This window comes from Gracilinanus agilis, chromosome 2, assembly GCF_016433145.1.
Source record: "Gracilinanus agilis isolate LMUSP501 chromosome 2, AgileGrace, whole genome shotgun sequence".
NCBI lineage: Eukaryota > Metazoa > Chordata > Mammalia > Didelphimorphia > Didelphidae > Gracilinanus > Gracilinanus agilis.
This window is the reverse complement of record NC_058131.1, coordinates 283,423,646-283,440,395: the sequence shown is the minus strand read 5'-3', so window position 1 is coordinate 283,440,395 and position 16,750 is coordinate 283,423,646. Positions and strand designations below refer to the sequence as shown.

The 16,750-nt window shown below is 43.0% G+C and overlaps 1 protein-coding gene across 1 annotated transcript; it reads right to left on the bottom strand.

Moving 5' to 3' along the window:
* Nucleotides 1-10,473: 10,473 nt before the first annotated feature.
* Nucleotides 10,474-15,337, bottom strand: LOC123233629 (cytospin-B-like). Its single transcript, XM_044659694.1, has 3 exons — nt 15,146-15,337; nt 12,437-14,081; nt 10,474-10,520 (listed from the first exon to the last, which is right to left on the bottom strand). The coding sequence occupies exons 1-3, from the start codon at nt 15,335-15,337 to the stop codon at nt 10,474-10,476; spliced, it is 1,884 nt and encodes a 627-aa protein (XP_044515629.1).
* Between the last annotated feature and the right edge of the window lie 1,413 nt (nt 15,338-16,750).

Here is a 16,750-nt window from a genome sequence, read left to right as displayed (position 1 = left end):
ATGTCTATGAGCTTTGGGTTTCTCAAATGTAAAATGAGAATGGCCTCGATGACCTCTAAGATTTCTTCTGGCTCCAAATTGACAACCCTGTGAAGATGGCTCTTATTGTAGAAAGCTGAGGAAAAAGGAAATGGGATGTACTTGTCCAGTCCAGAGATCAGAGGTAGGTGAAGCGCTTAACAAAACTTCTAGCACCATATTAGTGTAAGTTGTGATTAGTATACTTCTCCATCGTTTCCTCTTCATTCATTTTTTCCCACCCTATCCTTTCTTCTTCTTCCTCCTCCTCCTCTTCTTAGCTCTACTCTATGAGTTCTTAGTGATCAGCTGTCATTTTCTCCTTCTCCCTTGGAATGAGTGGGTTCAGGTCCAGGGTCGAGATGAAAGAGGCAAGTGACTCAGGTTCTCATACTCTTGCCTTTGGGACCCCTTCCTCATAAAGGGAATATTTTCTGGCCATGAGGGACCTAGGCACATGCATGATGAGTGTGTACCTGTATTCAAATGTGTATTATTTGAAGTTGTAATTAAGAAAGATCTGGTCATTATTTCCAAGCCAATAGAAATACGTGGTACAAATTCTAATAATGTGACCACTTAGTGGGACTCATTAATCACACTCATAGGGACCTAGTATTAGATAATTTGATTGTAGCCTTGGGGAATCTATGGAGAAGAGTTCCAGAATTCTTTTACTGATTCCTGTTTCAGAGGTGTTCAGTGCTTACTGTGTCAGTCAACACACATTTATCGAGCAAGGATAACGGATGGGCTTCAAACTCATCAGTGACTTAGGGAATATTTACCCCAAGCATGTGAAGATGCTTCCTGATAGAATGGGCAGATAAGAACAATTTGTTCCAGTGGCCACGAAGGAGGCTAAAGTAGGCACTGTGGAGCACTTATAGCTTGATTAAACATCGAAGACACCAAAGTCATCCATTGCCTCCTGGACCATCACCAGTCATCTTGACTTTTGTCCTGCCCCTGGACTTGGATGACTCTGGAACAGAAAGTGAGTCTGTTGGCTTTGTGCAACTCATCCTTAGTTAAATCCAATTTATGCACAGGTCAAGAAATCACCTTATGATGTCACTGATCCTCTTTGAAAATGAAGGATGAATGACAACATGTGCTGGGCAGTGCACTAAACTCTGTGTGCAAAGAAAGGCAAAAAATAAATAATCCTGCTCTTGAGGAGCAAACATTCTAATGGGGGAGACGACATGTAAATATCTAGGTAAAGACAAGATATATATAGAGTACAGGTATCCCTTCCACATTGTAGGGGTCAGGGGCAGGGTACCCCCATGATTTGGAAAATCCATCTAAAAGTTTTTGGCTTTCATGTTCTTTTCACAAATATTAACTTTCAAAAAGTAAATGGTATATATTTATGGTGTTAAAAGATAAAATATGTTGATATCATATAATACATATATCTCTCAGTTTCTAACCTTTTTTCTATATTGTCTGCTGGCCTTTATATGTCATCCAAGGCTTCCACAAAACTCCAAAATTACCATTTAATTTCTCATGCCAACCTGTGATATATTGAAACAGCAATGGAGAAAATTGCAATGTGGAAGGGATGCCTAGATAGAGAAGTTATATGAATTGAGAAGGCATTAGAAGCTGGAGATGAAATGGGGTGAGGAGACTGAGAAAGGCCTCCTATAAAAGTTAAGATTTGAGCTGTGTCTTGAAGGAAGCCAAGGAAAACTAAGAAGTGGAGTTGAGAGAGGAGTGCAATCTAGGCATGGGGTAGGGGGAAGGCCAGGGAATGCAAAGACATTGGGTGCAAAGAGACTTTTAGGGATACCAAGTCAAATTATTCACTTATCCTGCAATATGGTATAATATAACTGTTTATATTGATCAGAATTTGTAGTGAATGGATCTTGGTTCAAATCCTAGCTCTGACGTGACCTTGGACCTGTTGTCATATGTAAAATGAGGAGGGCTGCTCCAGATGGCTGCTGATATCTCTCTGAGCTCTAGAGAGTGATCTGTGAATTTTTTTTAAACCCTTACCTTCTCTCTTAGAATCAACATAGTGTATTGGTTCCAAGGCAGAAGAGCTGGAAGGGCTAGGCAATGGGGGTTAAGTGACTTGACCGGGGTCACACAGCTAGGAAGTATCTGAGGCCACTTTTGAACTTAGGACCTCCAGTCTGTAGGACTGGTAATCCAATGAGCCACCTAGTTGCCCCTGACTTTTTTTAAAAAATAGTTTGAGAGCTGTATGTCAGTATAGTTGCTCTCTTTTGTCATCCTATGCATTTTGTTTTGTATATATTTAAATACATTATTCAAAGAAGGGCTCTATAGATTTTACCAGACTGGAAGAGACACCCGTCACAAAAATGTTTAAGGCCTCCTGTCTTAGACAAGAAGGCAGGAACTGTGTTTCATCCAAACACTATATCTTCATTTTCATGGAACCTTGGTGGGCACTTAGTAATTGTGTGAATAAATAAGGCATGGCAATAAGTTCATAGAAATAGAAGGGATGTGTGTCATTTAGTCAAATCTCCTTCATTTTACAGATGAGGAACCCGAGACCCAGGGAAGTTAAGTGATTTGTCCAAAGGTCACATAGGTATTTGGGATCAGAGGCAGGATTTGAACTGTGGTCACTGAGATCCTCTTATTTCTGCTTTCCCTCTTGGGGCTCATGGGATAGAAAAGGGGAATAAGATTTGTGGGCAATGGAAACACAACATGGTACCGGAGTGCCAACGGGGAAGTAGAAGCCAGATGCTATACTCTTATGTCTGTGATTTAGAGAAGAGAAGAGAACCTTCCATCGGGGATCTCCAGGAGGGAGATATCGGTAACTGCTCTATGCAGAGTTGGCCCAGAGGTATAGGGTGTGAGATAGTATTACAGGTGCCAGGGCAAGCGCGTGGAGGGTGGAACCAGACGTAAGTCATTGTCTCAGTTCCGTTACATCCGTGAAACCACTTCCAAAGTTGCCCCTGCCGGCAGCTGTCACAGACAAAGGCTGCGAACTGCCGGTGTCTCACCTTATAATTAATCCAGCCGGCCTGTCTTGGGCTCTTGTTTGATATCTCCCAGCTTCCGGAAAGGGGCCCTGCTTCTGGTGGGGAGCCATCTGGTGATGGTGGAGCTTCATCACCGCAGATACTGCATCCTCTTCTCCCTCCCCAGCCCATGCTGGGTGCTGTCAGCCGGCTCTTGGGTCTTGCAGGGAGAGACAGTTAAGTTTCCCTAGGCATGTGAGTACAAGCCAGTTTACTGAGGCATTGGGCAAAACCTGAGAAGGTATGAAGTTGGTGTAAGGGGAGCTCCTAAAGGGTTTATGGTGGAATCTGTTCCTGCCTGGGTGGAAGAATCTCAGCCTTTGCCTGACTGGATGCCATGAGAAGGAACCGACCCTGGGGAGCCAGGTAACTTCAGCAGACACCCTGAGGCCCAGCCACACAAAGCAGACACCATGCCAGGAAGTCTCCTGCTATACAATCTTTGGCTGGGACCCTAAAAAGAGCCTGCAAGAACCCTCACCTTCATTTCTCAAATGACAGCATTCACTTGTGTGAAATCATGACCAAGAAATTACATTCTTGTGACCCTTTCTGTTCTTCCTCCTCTTGTTTTTCTTTCTTTTGATTTTTATTCTTCCTTGCAATTTTTATTTCAAACATTTGTTCTTGGTTTCTTACTGCATCTGCTATGAGAAGAACCTCTCACTTAAAACCAGGTGGAAAATTCCTTAGAGAGAAGGTCTCCTCCCATAGAAGAGAGCTAGTGTGGCAACCCACTTTCACAGTGAAGTAGTATCAAAGCACCTGGACTGGCCCGGAGAACCAGTCACACCTCTCAGACAGGGTTCAGATAACTCCGATACCCCCCACTTGTCAGCATCTGAGTAGGCACCAGTGAACAATCATGCCTTAGGTTTATAGACAATTTATATTTTCCCATCACTTATCTCCCCTGGAATCAATAACTATACAATGTAGCCCCTGGGGTAAGCTGAGCAGGGATTATTGTCCATGTTTGTTTTGTGGTTGTTGAACCTCTTATTTCATAGCTGTAGGGAACTCCATGGAAGGTAACTCCTTCTTCCAAAGCAGAAGGGCACCTGCTCTATGAATCCTTGTCTTAGAGACTTGCTGAAGGGCCCTGGGAAGATTCCTTTCTTGCCCAGGATCTCACAGCCAGTAGTTGTCAGAGGTTCCCACTTGAAACCAGAGCTTCTTGACTCAATCCAAGGCTGGCCCTCTACCCACCATACCAGGCTGCCTCTTATCTAGGTCCCAGAGAAATAGTCAGAGGTGAAGTGATTTCCCCAAGGCCACACAATCAGCATGTGGCTGAGCCATTGGACTAGAACCAAGATCTTCTGTCTCATTGCCCAGTGCTCTTGTTATGAGACCACAGTTACCTCTCAGAGGCTGGGATTGGTTGAGTCTTCTGATTTTACTTGGGAGTTCTAAGCTCTGGAATCACAGTATCTGAACCTAAATGGCCTTAAAGATCATCTGGTTCGACAGCCCATTTAATATAAATTGATTTAAAAAATTTTTTTAGAAGTTGTTTTTTTTAAGAGGTGAATCCTGGTAGGCGTTGACGTTTTGAGAAGATAAATATTGTTTGGATATTCTAAGGACATTATGAAGTTATTTTGTTTAGTTAAAAAATGTATTTTCTCTGATGGATATCTCTGAGCTGAGCCCAGAACTGAACAGGAAGGCAAAGAGTGGCCTGGATGGTGCTTGGGAAGCTGTGCAATGTTTTTAATGGCCTGGAAGTTGTCTTTGAAACAAAGGTCTATCTTTTTTATACCAGTATTCTTCTGGTGATGTTTTGTGTTTGTACATCATGGAATACCCCAAAGAATTAAAGTGGTGGTTCATCCAAAGGGCAATGGAGAGGTGTGTGTTGGGCATGAGGAGCTTGCCAATCATGAGAGAATTGCAGGACGGAAAAAGAAATGGGATGGTTATGTAGTGAGAGCCTGGGATAAATTGTTATCCACTGATGTCCTTATAGCATCCAAAGATCTAGAGCAAGGGTACTTAACCTGGGATCCATGGATGCCCAAAGAGTCTGTGGATAGATTTCAAGTGGCCTCTGAACTTGGATGGGAAAAAAAATACATCTTTATTTTCATTAACTGCTAACTAGAATTTTGAATTTCCTTAAATTATGAATGTTAACCCCCACCCATTATTTTGAGGGGTCTATAGGTTTTCCCAGATTGTCAGAGGAGTCCACGACACAAAAAAAGTTAAGAACCTCTCTGTGTTAGAGGAAGGTTGTTAAAATGTTGGGTGGACTCTTGTGGAAGATTTATGGGAAAAAATGGACAAGGGTTGCACACTATGAGAAGGCATATGCTGTTGGAGGAAACACCCACATGGATTAGATCATGGAGCCACCAAAATATTGATGCTTTGCCTGCTATTGTATATTAATTTCACTGCAGGTGTCCCTCCATATTTGCCAACCCACATTGGATTTTATTGCTTTATGGAATTTATGTGGAAATTAGAATTTCTAAATTCTTCATTCTTCTTGGGGGAAAGAGGTTGAACTATGAGTGTTGACTTAGGATTCTACTTTCCTCAAATTTATTTTTTTTCTCTTATAAAACATTTACTTTTTTTGATGGAAGCCTTATAGGAAAGAAGCATCCTTCTGTTTTGGGGGATTTTACTTTATTAACTTTTGTCTAGAATGTAGTTATTATATATATCAAGTGATATTGATCTTATTTATAGCTATTTGCCTTTGTTAAAATATACTTTGGATTCCCTATTTTGTCCTTTTGGTAAATGATTTATCATAACTATCTGGTGGTAGGGTTTGTGGCAGAGGATGTCCTTTCATTGACATTTTCATTTACCCCTAGCACCACTTCATTGACTCCTAGTCCAAAGTACCCATTGGTGACCAGACATCAAAGATGACAAGGTTATCATCCACTGCATCCTGGGCAATTGCCAATGACTCTGGAAGAGAGTGAAGCTGATGACTTTGTACAGTTCTGCATCACTTGCACTGATTTACAAACTAGTCAAGACATCATCTCCATCTTGTATGCCATTAGTCTTTGAAACTTAGGACGCACAAAAGAATCCCATAGATAATAAGACAGAGGAGAATAATAAGACTGAGTCCCACTCTGTACTGTTAGACAAAATGGGAGAAGACCCTGAGAGTTCCTCATCTTAATCATCTAACTTCCTCCTATTCCCATCCATTTCATTGATTATGTTCATTTTTTAAAAGGTTATTAATGCCTTTTGGTTTTTGTACCAAAGTCATTTTTTAATATTATTCTTCGTCCCTGACTTTTTCTTGTAACATGGAAAAACTGATATGACCACTGTGACTCAACTTATGTGAATTCAGTGACCTAATTGGACAGCACATTCAACATTCTGAACCAGTAATCTACCACTCCCCTCAGAGAAGGGAAGTGTATTTCATCATCTGCCCTCTGGAACCAACTTTGGTTCATTGAATCTGTTCAGCAACCTATTAGTGTTATTTCCTTGTGCATTATTGTTGACGTTGTGCTTACTGTTACAGTTCTTTTGCTTCTGCTTTCTTTGTTCTATGTCAGGTTTCTTGGAAATTCCACATTTTTATCATTTTTTATGGTGCAATGATATTCTATAAGATTCATATATCACAGTGTGTTCAGCTTTTCCCCAAGGCACCTACTTTATTTTCAGTTTTTTGTTATCATAAAAAGTGCTAATATTTTAGAATATCTGCGACCTTTTTAAAAAAAACAACAACAAACTTCTTTGAGATTAACACTTAGCAGTGAGATATGGGGGGACCAGTAGTTCCTAACTTTTTTTTGCATAGTACTAAATTGTTTTCTAGACAGTTAGACCAATTTACAACTCCACCAATAATGGATCAGTGGACCTTGTCTTCTCTGAAGTCCCAGCAGCATTGCCCTTTTCTATCTTTTATCACATTTGCCAATTTCATTCATTTAAAGTAATTGAAAGTGATGTGAGTAGACTCATTTGTTTGTAAAGTCCAAATGCTTTTGAGGTATTAAAAAGCATTTTCCTTGAATTTTTCTTCTAGCTCTCCTGACTCTCCAGAATTTTCCACTATTTTTCAGTAGTCTTCATATCCTGGATCTTCTCTTGGTGCTTATGGTCTCATTCTGGAACATCCCTCTGCCTCTGCAGGCTCCTTCTGCTTTTGGTGAGTTCCTTTCATTTCTTTCCCAGGTCTGCTTCTGACTCTGGATGTTGCTACCATGACCCTACTTGGGTACCTTTTCCCCCAACCTTCTAGTTCCCCTTTATGTTGTCTACCCACCTCCCATTAGAATGTAAACTCCTTGAGGATAGGGATTATCTTTCTTTTTTGTTTATATTTTTGTCTCCAGGTTATAGTACAATACTTGACCTATACAGGAGCAGTTTGCCATTTCCTTCTCCAGTTTATTTTACAGATGAGGAAAGACAAAGATAAATAGATAAGTTAAGATAAATGTTTGTTGACTGACTAATGATAATGAAAAGATAATCTCAATGTATAAGGACTAGTGAGAATTTCAGAAATCAGATTTCTGCTGGGATTATAATTTGATTCTTATCCTTTCCCCTAGGTTAACACACAGACACAGACACAGACAGACAGACAGACAGACAGACAGACAGACAGACAGACACACACACACACACACACACACACACGGCTGAATTACATTGTCATAGATGTAGGGCTAAAAGGGATTTCAGAAGCTATCTAGTCCAATGTCCTTATTTTGGAAATAAGAAAAGTCATGAGAAATTCAGTGACTTGTTTAAAGATACAAGTAGAAGTATCACATAGGGCAGTTATGTGGCACCAGACCTGGAGTCAGGAAGATCTGAGTTCAAATCCATCTTCAGACACTTTTAGCTGTGTGACCTTGAGCAAGTCACTTATCCCTGTTTGCCTCAGTTTCCTCATCTCTAAAATGAGCCGGAGAAGGAAATGGCAAACCACTCCAGTATCTTTGCCAAGAAAAACCCAAATGGGGTCAGGAAGAGTCAGGCACAACTGAAAAATGACAGAACAAGAACAAAGAGTAAGTGTCCGCAGTGGGACTTGAATCAGACTTGGGAATCTGGAAGCCAAGCTCTCTTGACTCCAGAACCAGTGCTCTTTCCACCAGACCAGACTGCTTCCCATTACTGGAATGCCAAAGAATCACTGTTTGCCAAAGATGAAGCACACTCCTTCCTTCCCAACCTACTCAAAGCCTTCGTCTCCCAGGGGCATCCCAAGGTGGGACTGCAACCTTGGGGGGTCCTGCAAGGAGGACTCTGAGGGTTTTCTGGTTTGTAGATGGGCTGGGAGTTCTAACCTGCTGACCCAAGATAATTGATTTAACTTCTCAGTTCTCTAGTTTGGAGGAGAGGCAGCAAGGGCCTAATGCTGATTGAATCATTTCCCTCCCCTGCTGTGGGCTTCATCAGTTAATATGTAAAAGACCAAATTTCATTCACTTTAGCTCTAAGTATATATCACTGATATCCAATTGGCTTTCTTCAGTTGGAATTTGCATGCATAGAATGGAAACTGGTTTATTCCCTCCCTTCTTCCTCCCACCCCCAAATCCTTCTTCTTAGAGCAAAACTGGCTGCTCAGATCCTGTGCAAAAGGGATAGTAAATTGAAAAAAAAAGGCAGCTTTTTTTTTTTTTTTTTTTTTTTGGTGGGGTGGGGCTGAGTGTGGTAGGGATGGAGAAGAAGGATGTCTGCATGGGAAGTAAACAGACCTCTAATAAAAATGGGTGTGTGTGTGTAGAGATAGGAATGGAATTTGGAATTAAATTGGGGGTAGGAAAAGTATGGATAGGGAGGAAGAGTTGGGCCAAAGGGTCACGTGGTTTCAGGCACCTTAATGCCTGTAAGTGGTTAAGGTTTCTTATTTGCCTAGTCTTCTGTGGGGGTCAAGGTAAGGAATATTATTTTTCACAAGCATTCTTTATCTCACTTAAAAAAAAACATTGCTCCTCCCACAACAGACAAAACTGTAGTCAAGCTGTTATGTTCTATGCGGTCAGTGGTTCCCAAATTCTCCCCCTTCTTAAATCTCTCAGTTCTTTTAATTGATCCTTGCATGGCTTAGTTTCTTAAGACCTAAAGCTAGAATATTCCTAGAAATCCTGTAGTCCAATGGTGCTTAACCTAGGGTGTCTGTGCACTTTTTTTTTTTAGCAGATTTCTGCTTATAATGGAATATAATTGTGCCATAAGAAATGCCAAAAAAAGAGGATCACAAAAAAACCTGGAAAAACTTATATGAAGCGATGCAAAGTGAAGTGAGCAGAACCAGGAGAATATTATACACAGTAACGATGTCTGATGATCAACTGTGAATGACTTAATTATTATCAACAAGGCAAGGATCCAGGACAACTCCAAGAGACTCATGACAAAAAAGGATATCCACCACCATGGAAGGAACAGATAGAATATAGATTAAAATATACCATTCTTCACTTAATTTCCTCTATGAATTTTTCTCTAGTGTAAGTAATATGTCTTATTTCACAATATGATAAACAGGCAAATATGTATTATATGATTATTATATATATCTCCATGTATATACAACTTATATTACCTGTCTTTTTAGAGAGGGGGAATAGGTAGAAGGGAGGAGAAAAAAATAATGAGACATACACAGCTAATGTGAAAATGTGTTTCTTTTGGATAAATATATGTATTATAACTTATTACATATTTATAATAAATCACATGTATGATTGTTAAATTACATATTATATGATGTTGTATGTAAAAATAAATGGTAACAAAAAAAACTGGGTCTCTCCATCTCACCTGGAAGAGCCCCATTACTGGTTGGCATGTAAGATTTAGCCTGATCTATTTCTGACTTGGCTCAGTTCAATCAACCAATAAATATTTATGAAAAGCCTACTATGTACCAAGCATTTTGCTAATTGCTGGGGATACAGAAAAGAGGCAAAAAACTGTCCCTGCCCTCAAGGAGCTTACAATTAAATGCAAACACACAAACACACACAAGTGGAAAGCTATATACAGGATGAATAAGAAATAATGAACAAAAGGAAGGCACTAGAATTAAAAGGGGTTGAGGAAGGCTTCCTGTAGGTGAGATATTAGTTGGCACTTAGAAGAAGCCAGAGAGGTCAGTGGTTGGAATGGAGTGAGAGCTGTTCCATATGTGAGGGACAACCTGAGGAAATCTTGTTTGTAGAAAAGCCAGGAGGCCTGTGGTCCCATGGACTCCCCATATTGATGCCAGATTTAGTGTGGATATCCAATCAGCTTTAGCTCTCCTGGAGCTCAGAAATCCTAAATTTAAGTAATCCACCAGCCTCAGTCTCCTCTTCTAGCCTAACCCTATGAACTGATTTCTAAAAAAAGTTTTGATAATGCTATTTCAATATAATTGGTTTACTTTGTAATCTTATGTGTTTTGTTTCATGCATTATATTGAGAAGTGGTCCATAGACTTCCCCAGACTGCCACTGAAATCTATGACAAAAAAAAAAAAAAAAAAGTTAAGAACTCTTGATCTAATTCAACCCTCTCATTTTACAGATGAAGAAACCAAAGCCTAGAAAGGGGAAGGGACTTAATTGAGATTGTAGAGTTGAGATTTGAACCCAAGTTCACTCAACTGTACTATCTCTTTAAAGACCTCAGATGGTTTATCTGGATCTATTTTTAGCCAGGGAGTGGCCTTTCTTGCCCTCTTCTCCTTAACTTAATTATTGTGTAAATGCAGAATTCCTTTAGACTGTAAGCTCCTTGAGGGCAGAGGCTTTTCATCTTTGTATTTCCAACACTATGCTCACAGGTAGGTAGTACTTAATAAATGTTTATTGAGTAATAGAAATTTCTATAATATCCTCTGTCGCTTTCTCCTCTATCTTTTAAAAGCACGGGCCTTCAGAAATGCTGGGCCCTTGGCTGCAAATCCAGCATGCTTTCTACTCTCCCATGCTGTGTCCTCAGACCTTGAAAACTTCTCTTTGAGGCTAGAGGAGATTTAGGGTGGGAACTTGAGCTTTCTCTTCAAACAACAGAAGATCTGTCAAGGAAGGGGGAGCAGACTTTTTCCTGTAGAAACCTGGAGGGTAGGACTCAGATCAGTTTCGGGCTATTTTAGAGATGAAAAATTATAGTAACTTGCAGAGTGCCCATTCAGTAGGCAGGCATATTGTAGAGGAGATTTCTCACTGGCTGGGAGGTTGAATCACAGGGTTGGGTCTTTATATCCAGGATGGGATCTTGAGAGTCTGCTAATCTGACTTCTTCATTTTCAGATGAGGAAAATGAGTTGCAGAGAAATTAACTGATATACTGCTTGTAGGTGGCAGTGCCATCCAAATCCAGCATTCTTTTCCCTGAGAGCTTGCATTGGTTCAGAGCTTTATCGTATTTACTATTTCATTTATTTGATCCCTGTAACAATCCTGTAAGTATTATTCCTATTTTACAGATGAAGAAACTGAAACTCGGTTTGGTGAAGAGATCTGAGTAAGGTCACACAGCTAGCACACAACGGAGCCAAACCTCAAAGGTCTCCTGATTCTAAGCCCTTTCCATTATATTCTATGCCTTCTCTTAGCTAGGATTCTAGGATTCTAAGCTTTCTAAATCCTGTGGCTCAGCAATAATGACCAGGAAAAAAAACAACCTGCATAGTAACTTTGGGCTGGTTATTTCCCAATTTGGGGCCTCAGTTTCCTGAACTGTAAAATGAGATGTCAAACTATATGGCCATACTAGGTTTATTTTAGTGACATTAGCGTACCCATCTGTACTTCACTCTTTCCTCGGCACCCTCCATATTCTTGCTTTTCCTGTTCCTCTTTTCTCTTCTTGTCTTCCCATACAAAGTGTTGGGGAAAACTCCTGTTACAAAGAAATTGGTAGAGTTTCTCTCTCTCTCTCTCTCTCTCTCTCTCTCTCTCTCTCTCTCTCTCTCTCTCTCTCTCTCTCTCTCTCTCTCTCTCCCTCCTTCCCTCCCTCTCTCTGTGTCTTTCCCTCCTCTTCCCCAAGTAAATTCCCAGGGGCTAACCAGAAAGGGTAAGTAACTTGCTCTGGGTCTCTGAATGCCATCCTCTACATCCCCAACCAAATCTTCATTCCACTGTACCACACCACAGGCTGGGATTCTTCACTTTTTTTTAAATCTGGTAACGACTATGGATTCTTTTTCCAATAAAATTTCAAAGGAAGCTAACCCTATGGAAGCAGACATTTCACAAGTCTACTTGTCTACAGAAAGTGCTAAAATAGTACCCGGTGCCCAGGTGAAATACCCCTGGTGTGGGGGTTCAAACCCTGCTGTGTTCTCTCTCTCTCTGTCTCTTGTCTCTCCGTCTGTCTCTCTCTTCCTCTCCCTCTTTTCTCTCTCCCTCTCCCTTTCCCTCTCCCTCTGCTTCTCCCTCTCCCTCTCACCTTGCTGAGCATATTCTGAATGTGCTGGATCTCACTGTTGGCCTTCAGTAGTTCTTGCTTGAGTTCGATACAGGACAGCTCCAGCTGGTCCTTCTCAGCCCGGGCCACTTTGAGCTTGTCCTGCACCTCGGAGCTATCCCTCCCTTGGCCCTGGGCACTCATCTCCGCCACCCTCTGCTTCTCGCTCTCCAGCTGGGCCTTCAGGGAGGCGTTCTCGATCTTGAGCCCCTCCAGGGTGATCCGGCAGTCCTCCAGAGCCTGGGTGGCCAGGCTGTTGTTGTGCCGTTCCCTGTCCAAAAGCCCATTCAGCTGCTGGTTCTCCTCCTTCAGACACTTGATCATCTCGACGGCCCCCTGGTTCTCGCCCTCGATCTTCCGCAAGCTGCAGGTCAGCTGCTGCTGGATGTTGAGCAGCTTCTCCCTCTCGAACTTGGCATTCTCCAGGATCTCGCTGCACCTCTGCTCGAGCTCCTTGACCTTGCTGTCCTGGCCACTGGACTCGTCTTCCTGCTCTCGCTCCTGCAGGAGGTTCATCAGCTTCTCGTTCTCCTGGCTCAGCTGCTCGGCCCGCTCTCTGTGCTGGTGGAAGGACGTCTCCAACAGGGTCTTCTCGTCCGCCAGCTTCTCGTTCTCGGCCGTCAGCTCTTGGACCATCTGCTGCTGGTCTGACAGCTCTTGCAAGGTGGCCTGGAGCTCTTCAGTGGTGCTGTGATGGTTCTCTTCCATCTTCTGGATCTTCTCGGTGAGGGAAGCTACAGACAGCTCGCTGATGTTGTTGGGGGAGCTGCCCCCCGTGGAGCACCGGGGGCTCTTGAAGGTGATGCTGCCAGAGGACAAGGGCCGGGAAGGAGCCTCGACGATGTGCTCAAAATCAGAAGCATCCGGGGACAGAGAAGCCTTCGTCACATCACTGCTCGAGGACCCAGATGTCCGGAGGGTATTCCCGGTCATACTCTGTTTATACTCCTCTGTCTCCCCTGACATCTGGTTTCTCGTTGGACTTCCAAAGCTTGATTCTTGAGTTGTTGGTGTGGGTAGGCTGCTGCCCCCATCATTGCTCGTGGCAGCCTCCGAGCTGGGGGAATGCTCCATATAAGCCAGTTTCTCTTTCAGAGCCCGGTTTTCTTCCCCAAGATCTACGAGCTCTTTTTCAAAATTCTTGTTCTTCAACCGAAGAGTTCTTATCAAAGGATCCAGATCTGCAGGGGAAGATGGTAGTTCGTCGCCATTCTGGCCAAGAGCATCAGATCCTTCTGCAGCATTCGGGGAGCCTTTCTCTTTGAATTTCTTGAGTTCACTCCGGAGCTTACTGATTTCAAAATCTTTTGTTTTAGCTTCTGCCAGGAGTTCCCGGACCTGGGATTCCAGCATTGCCTTGTCCCCGGCATCATTCTCTAACTTGGATTTACTGTTGCCTCTTAAGTGCTTGGTGGGAGTTGGGGTACTGGAAGATATCGGGCTGGGGATTGGTTTCTTTGCACTGGAGGGACCTCTCAGGGCGGTTCTCTCTCTCGAGGTAGGTGCAGAAAGTTCTCGAGGGGCTGGAATCCCCGTCCGCTTGGTGGATGAAATGGTACCTGGAAAAATGAGAGGAAAGCAAGGTGAATAAAGAAGTTGTTTTGTAGACTGAGACAAAGAAGGCACAAGTCTTCAAAGGCTCAAAAGTTGTAGACCCAGAAGTAACTACAGAGGTCATACCTAGTTAAAATTACAGAGGGGGAAACTGAGGCTTAGAGAGGTACATGGTAGAGTTGAAAGGTCATCCACTCCAACCCTATATATTTCAGAGGAACAAAGGACCAGGGAGAGTTCAAAGTTCCAGAATTGAAAAAGACCATCTAGTCCAACACCTTCATTTTACAAATGAAAAAACTGAGGCTCAGGGACCTGTCCAGGATCACAAGTTAAGTAACAGAGGTTAGGATTAGAAGATGAGCTGTTACTCCATCATTTATTACCTGGGTAACCTTTGCCTTGGCTTGGTCTACTTTCTTTTTTTCTTTTTCTTTGTTTTTTATTTTGTTTTTTCCCTCCTTCCCCCTTCCTTTCTTTCCCCTTCCCCTCTTCTCCCCCTTCCTTCTTTCTTTCTTCTTCTTTCTTTCTTTCCTTCTTTCCTTCCTCCCTCCCTCCCTTTCTCTCTCTTCCTTCCTTGCTCCTTCTTCCTTCCCCTTACCATCCATCTTAGAATCAATACTGTATATTGGTTCCAAGGCAAATGGGTGTGTTAAGTGACTTGCCCAGGGTCACCCAGCTAGGACGCGTCCGAGGCCAGATTTGAGCCTGAAGCTCTATACCACCTAGCCATCCCCACCCTCTCCTTTTACAGATAAAGATCCTGATGCTCAGAGAGGTTTCACAGGTAGTGACAGAGAATATCTGGTTCTCATGACAGCCAAATAATTGATTGTTTGGGTAAGCACTTGGATAGCACTCCTAGAGATTTTAATGAATTATGAAATAAATTTTGAATGTCAAATTCACTACCTCCTTCAACGAAAGGAAATCTATGTAAAAAGTCAGGCTATCTAGCCCTGCCTCTGCCACTGCTTGCTATGTGGCCTTGGGTAAAGCCTCTGAGGTCGAGTTTCCTCATTCACAAGTTCAGAGGCTGAGCAAGATGCTATCTCAGGGCCCTGATTGAGCCCTGGTTGGCCGGAGCCCCAGAAACCACGAGTATTTGTTTATCAGACCAAGGACACACTGGGCTGCTCCAGTGGCAAAGCTCTCTGGCCAGAGGTGGAAACAAGATGTTCTTCATGGCACACAACGGGGCCGCGTTGATGTCCATTTGCGAGACAGACAAGAGCAAACGGGCTGAATGATTCACTGGCTGCGCAGCCCTGCTCCAGAAGTTTCTGTGGCTTTCCACGGCATGATGACATCGTCCCCCAGGATGCTCAGGACCCAGAGGGAAATTAGGTTGCACTGAAGTATTTCACATTTCCATCTGTCCCAGGGCAAGGAGGACAATGACTAATGCATTTTAGGGATAAAAACAAAAGCATCAGCCTTCTGAGTGCCAGTGAAACAAAAACCCATCTCCGAGTTGGAAAACCCCCCGAAGAAACTCTGGAGAGATGTTGCCCTGGCTGAGGCAGAGGTCCTGGATTCAAATCCTACCTCTGATTACTGCCCTTGATTATTGACCTGGTGACCTTGAGCAAGTAACTCAATTTCCTAATTTGTCAAATGATGGGATTGGATTTAGTGGCTTCTGAGGTCCCTCCCAGCTCGCTGGCATGCCGTCTCCCTAGGAGAACATGAACTCATTGGCAGAATTCATTGTGTTTTTGCCTTTCTTTAAATCCCCAGGACTTAGCAACAGTGTCTGAAGCATAATGTGGGCTTCAATACCTGTTGAATGACTCAGCTGGCAAAACCAATTAACCAAGACCCAGAAAGGCTCCTGGAGGAAAAAATGTGGATTAACACAATGGCAGAGGAGAGCGCGGAAAAGGGCAGCCAGGTGGTGCAGTGACTAGAACACAGGAAGACTTGAAATCTGGCCTCCTTCTAGATAGGTGACCTGGGCAAGTCACTTGACCTCAAGTGCCCAACCCTTAGCACGCTTCTGCCTTGGAACTGGTCTGAAGGGAAGACTTAGCAACAGGACAACAACTTGTCCCAGGACCATTTTTATATGAATCCCATAGAAAAAGATCAGAAGTAAAAGATGATCATGTTAAGAATAGCCATCTAGAAAAAGCAATTATTTTTACCCATTTATGGACCTACCACCCTTGGGAGATGCCTTTTCCCCACCCCGGACCCATCTGAGCCAGCCAGGCAGCGAAGAGTGCTCTCCTTCCCTCTTGCCTTCTCCACTGGCTACGCTGCTGGGCCAAGAGGAACCCACCTGAGCTCTTTGGTGCTGCTCACAAAACTTGGATAATATGGGAATCCCCATGCCAGTAAGATGGAGGGCTACCCAGGCCTTCTCCCTTATCACCTCCCCTGCTCCTGGCTCCTCTGGCCCTTGCCTTCTGCCCTGCTTCTTCTCCCATCACACGCTACTGCCTCCTTGGGATACTTCTAGGTTAAGGGCATTCTTCTGTGGGTTGTTTCCCAATTAGGGGGTGAGCGCCTCGAGAGCAGGTGCCTGTTCTAATTGGCCCCAGCTCTTAGCCCAGGGTTTGGGGTCTCACTTCTATAGACTATATAAAACCCCGAGTATAAAGAAATATTAGCAAAATGGTGATTTGTCCCAGGATCAGAATAATGTACTACTTTTTTCCTACTATTACTACTACCAACATTATTATAACTATTACTACTACTACCTACTACCACTACAC

What these genes read in the sequence shown, in the direction of transcription:
- LOC123233629 (XM_044659694.1), bottom strand. Translation starts at nt 15,337, where the DNA reads ATGTCATCATGCCGTGGAAAGCCACAGAAACTTCTGGAGCAGGGCTGC. An exon ending in AGCAGCCCAGTGTGTCCTTG is followed by an intron (nt 14,082 to 15,145) that starts GTCTGATAAACA and finishes TCTTTGTCTCAG; the next exon opens with TCTACAAAACAACTTCTTTA. An exon ending in GGTGAGAGGGAGAGGGAGAA is followed by an intron (nt 10,521 to 12,436) that starts GCAGAGGGAGAG and finishes TTTTTGTCATAG; the next exon opens with ATTTCAGTGGCAGTCTGGGG.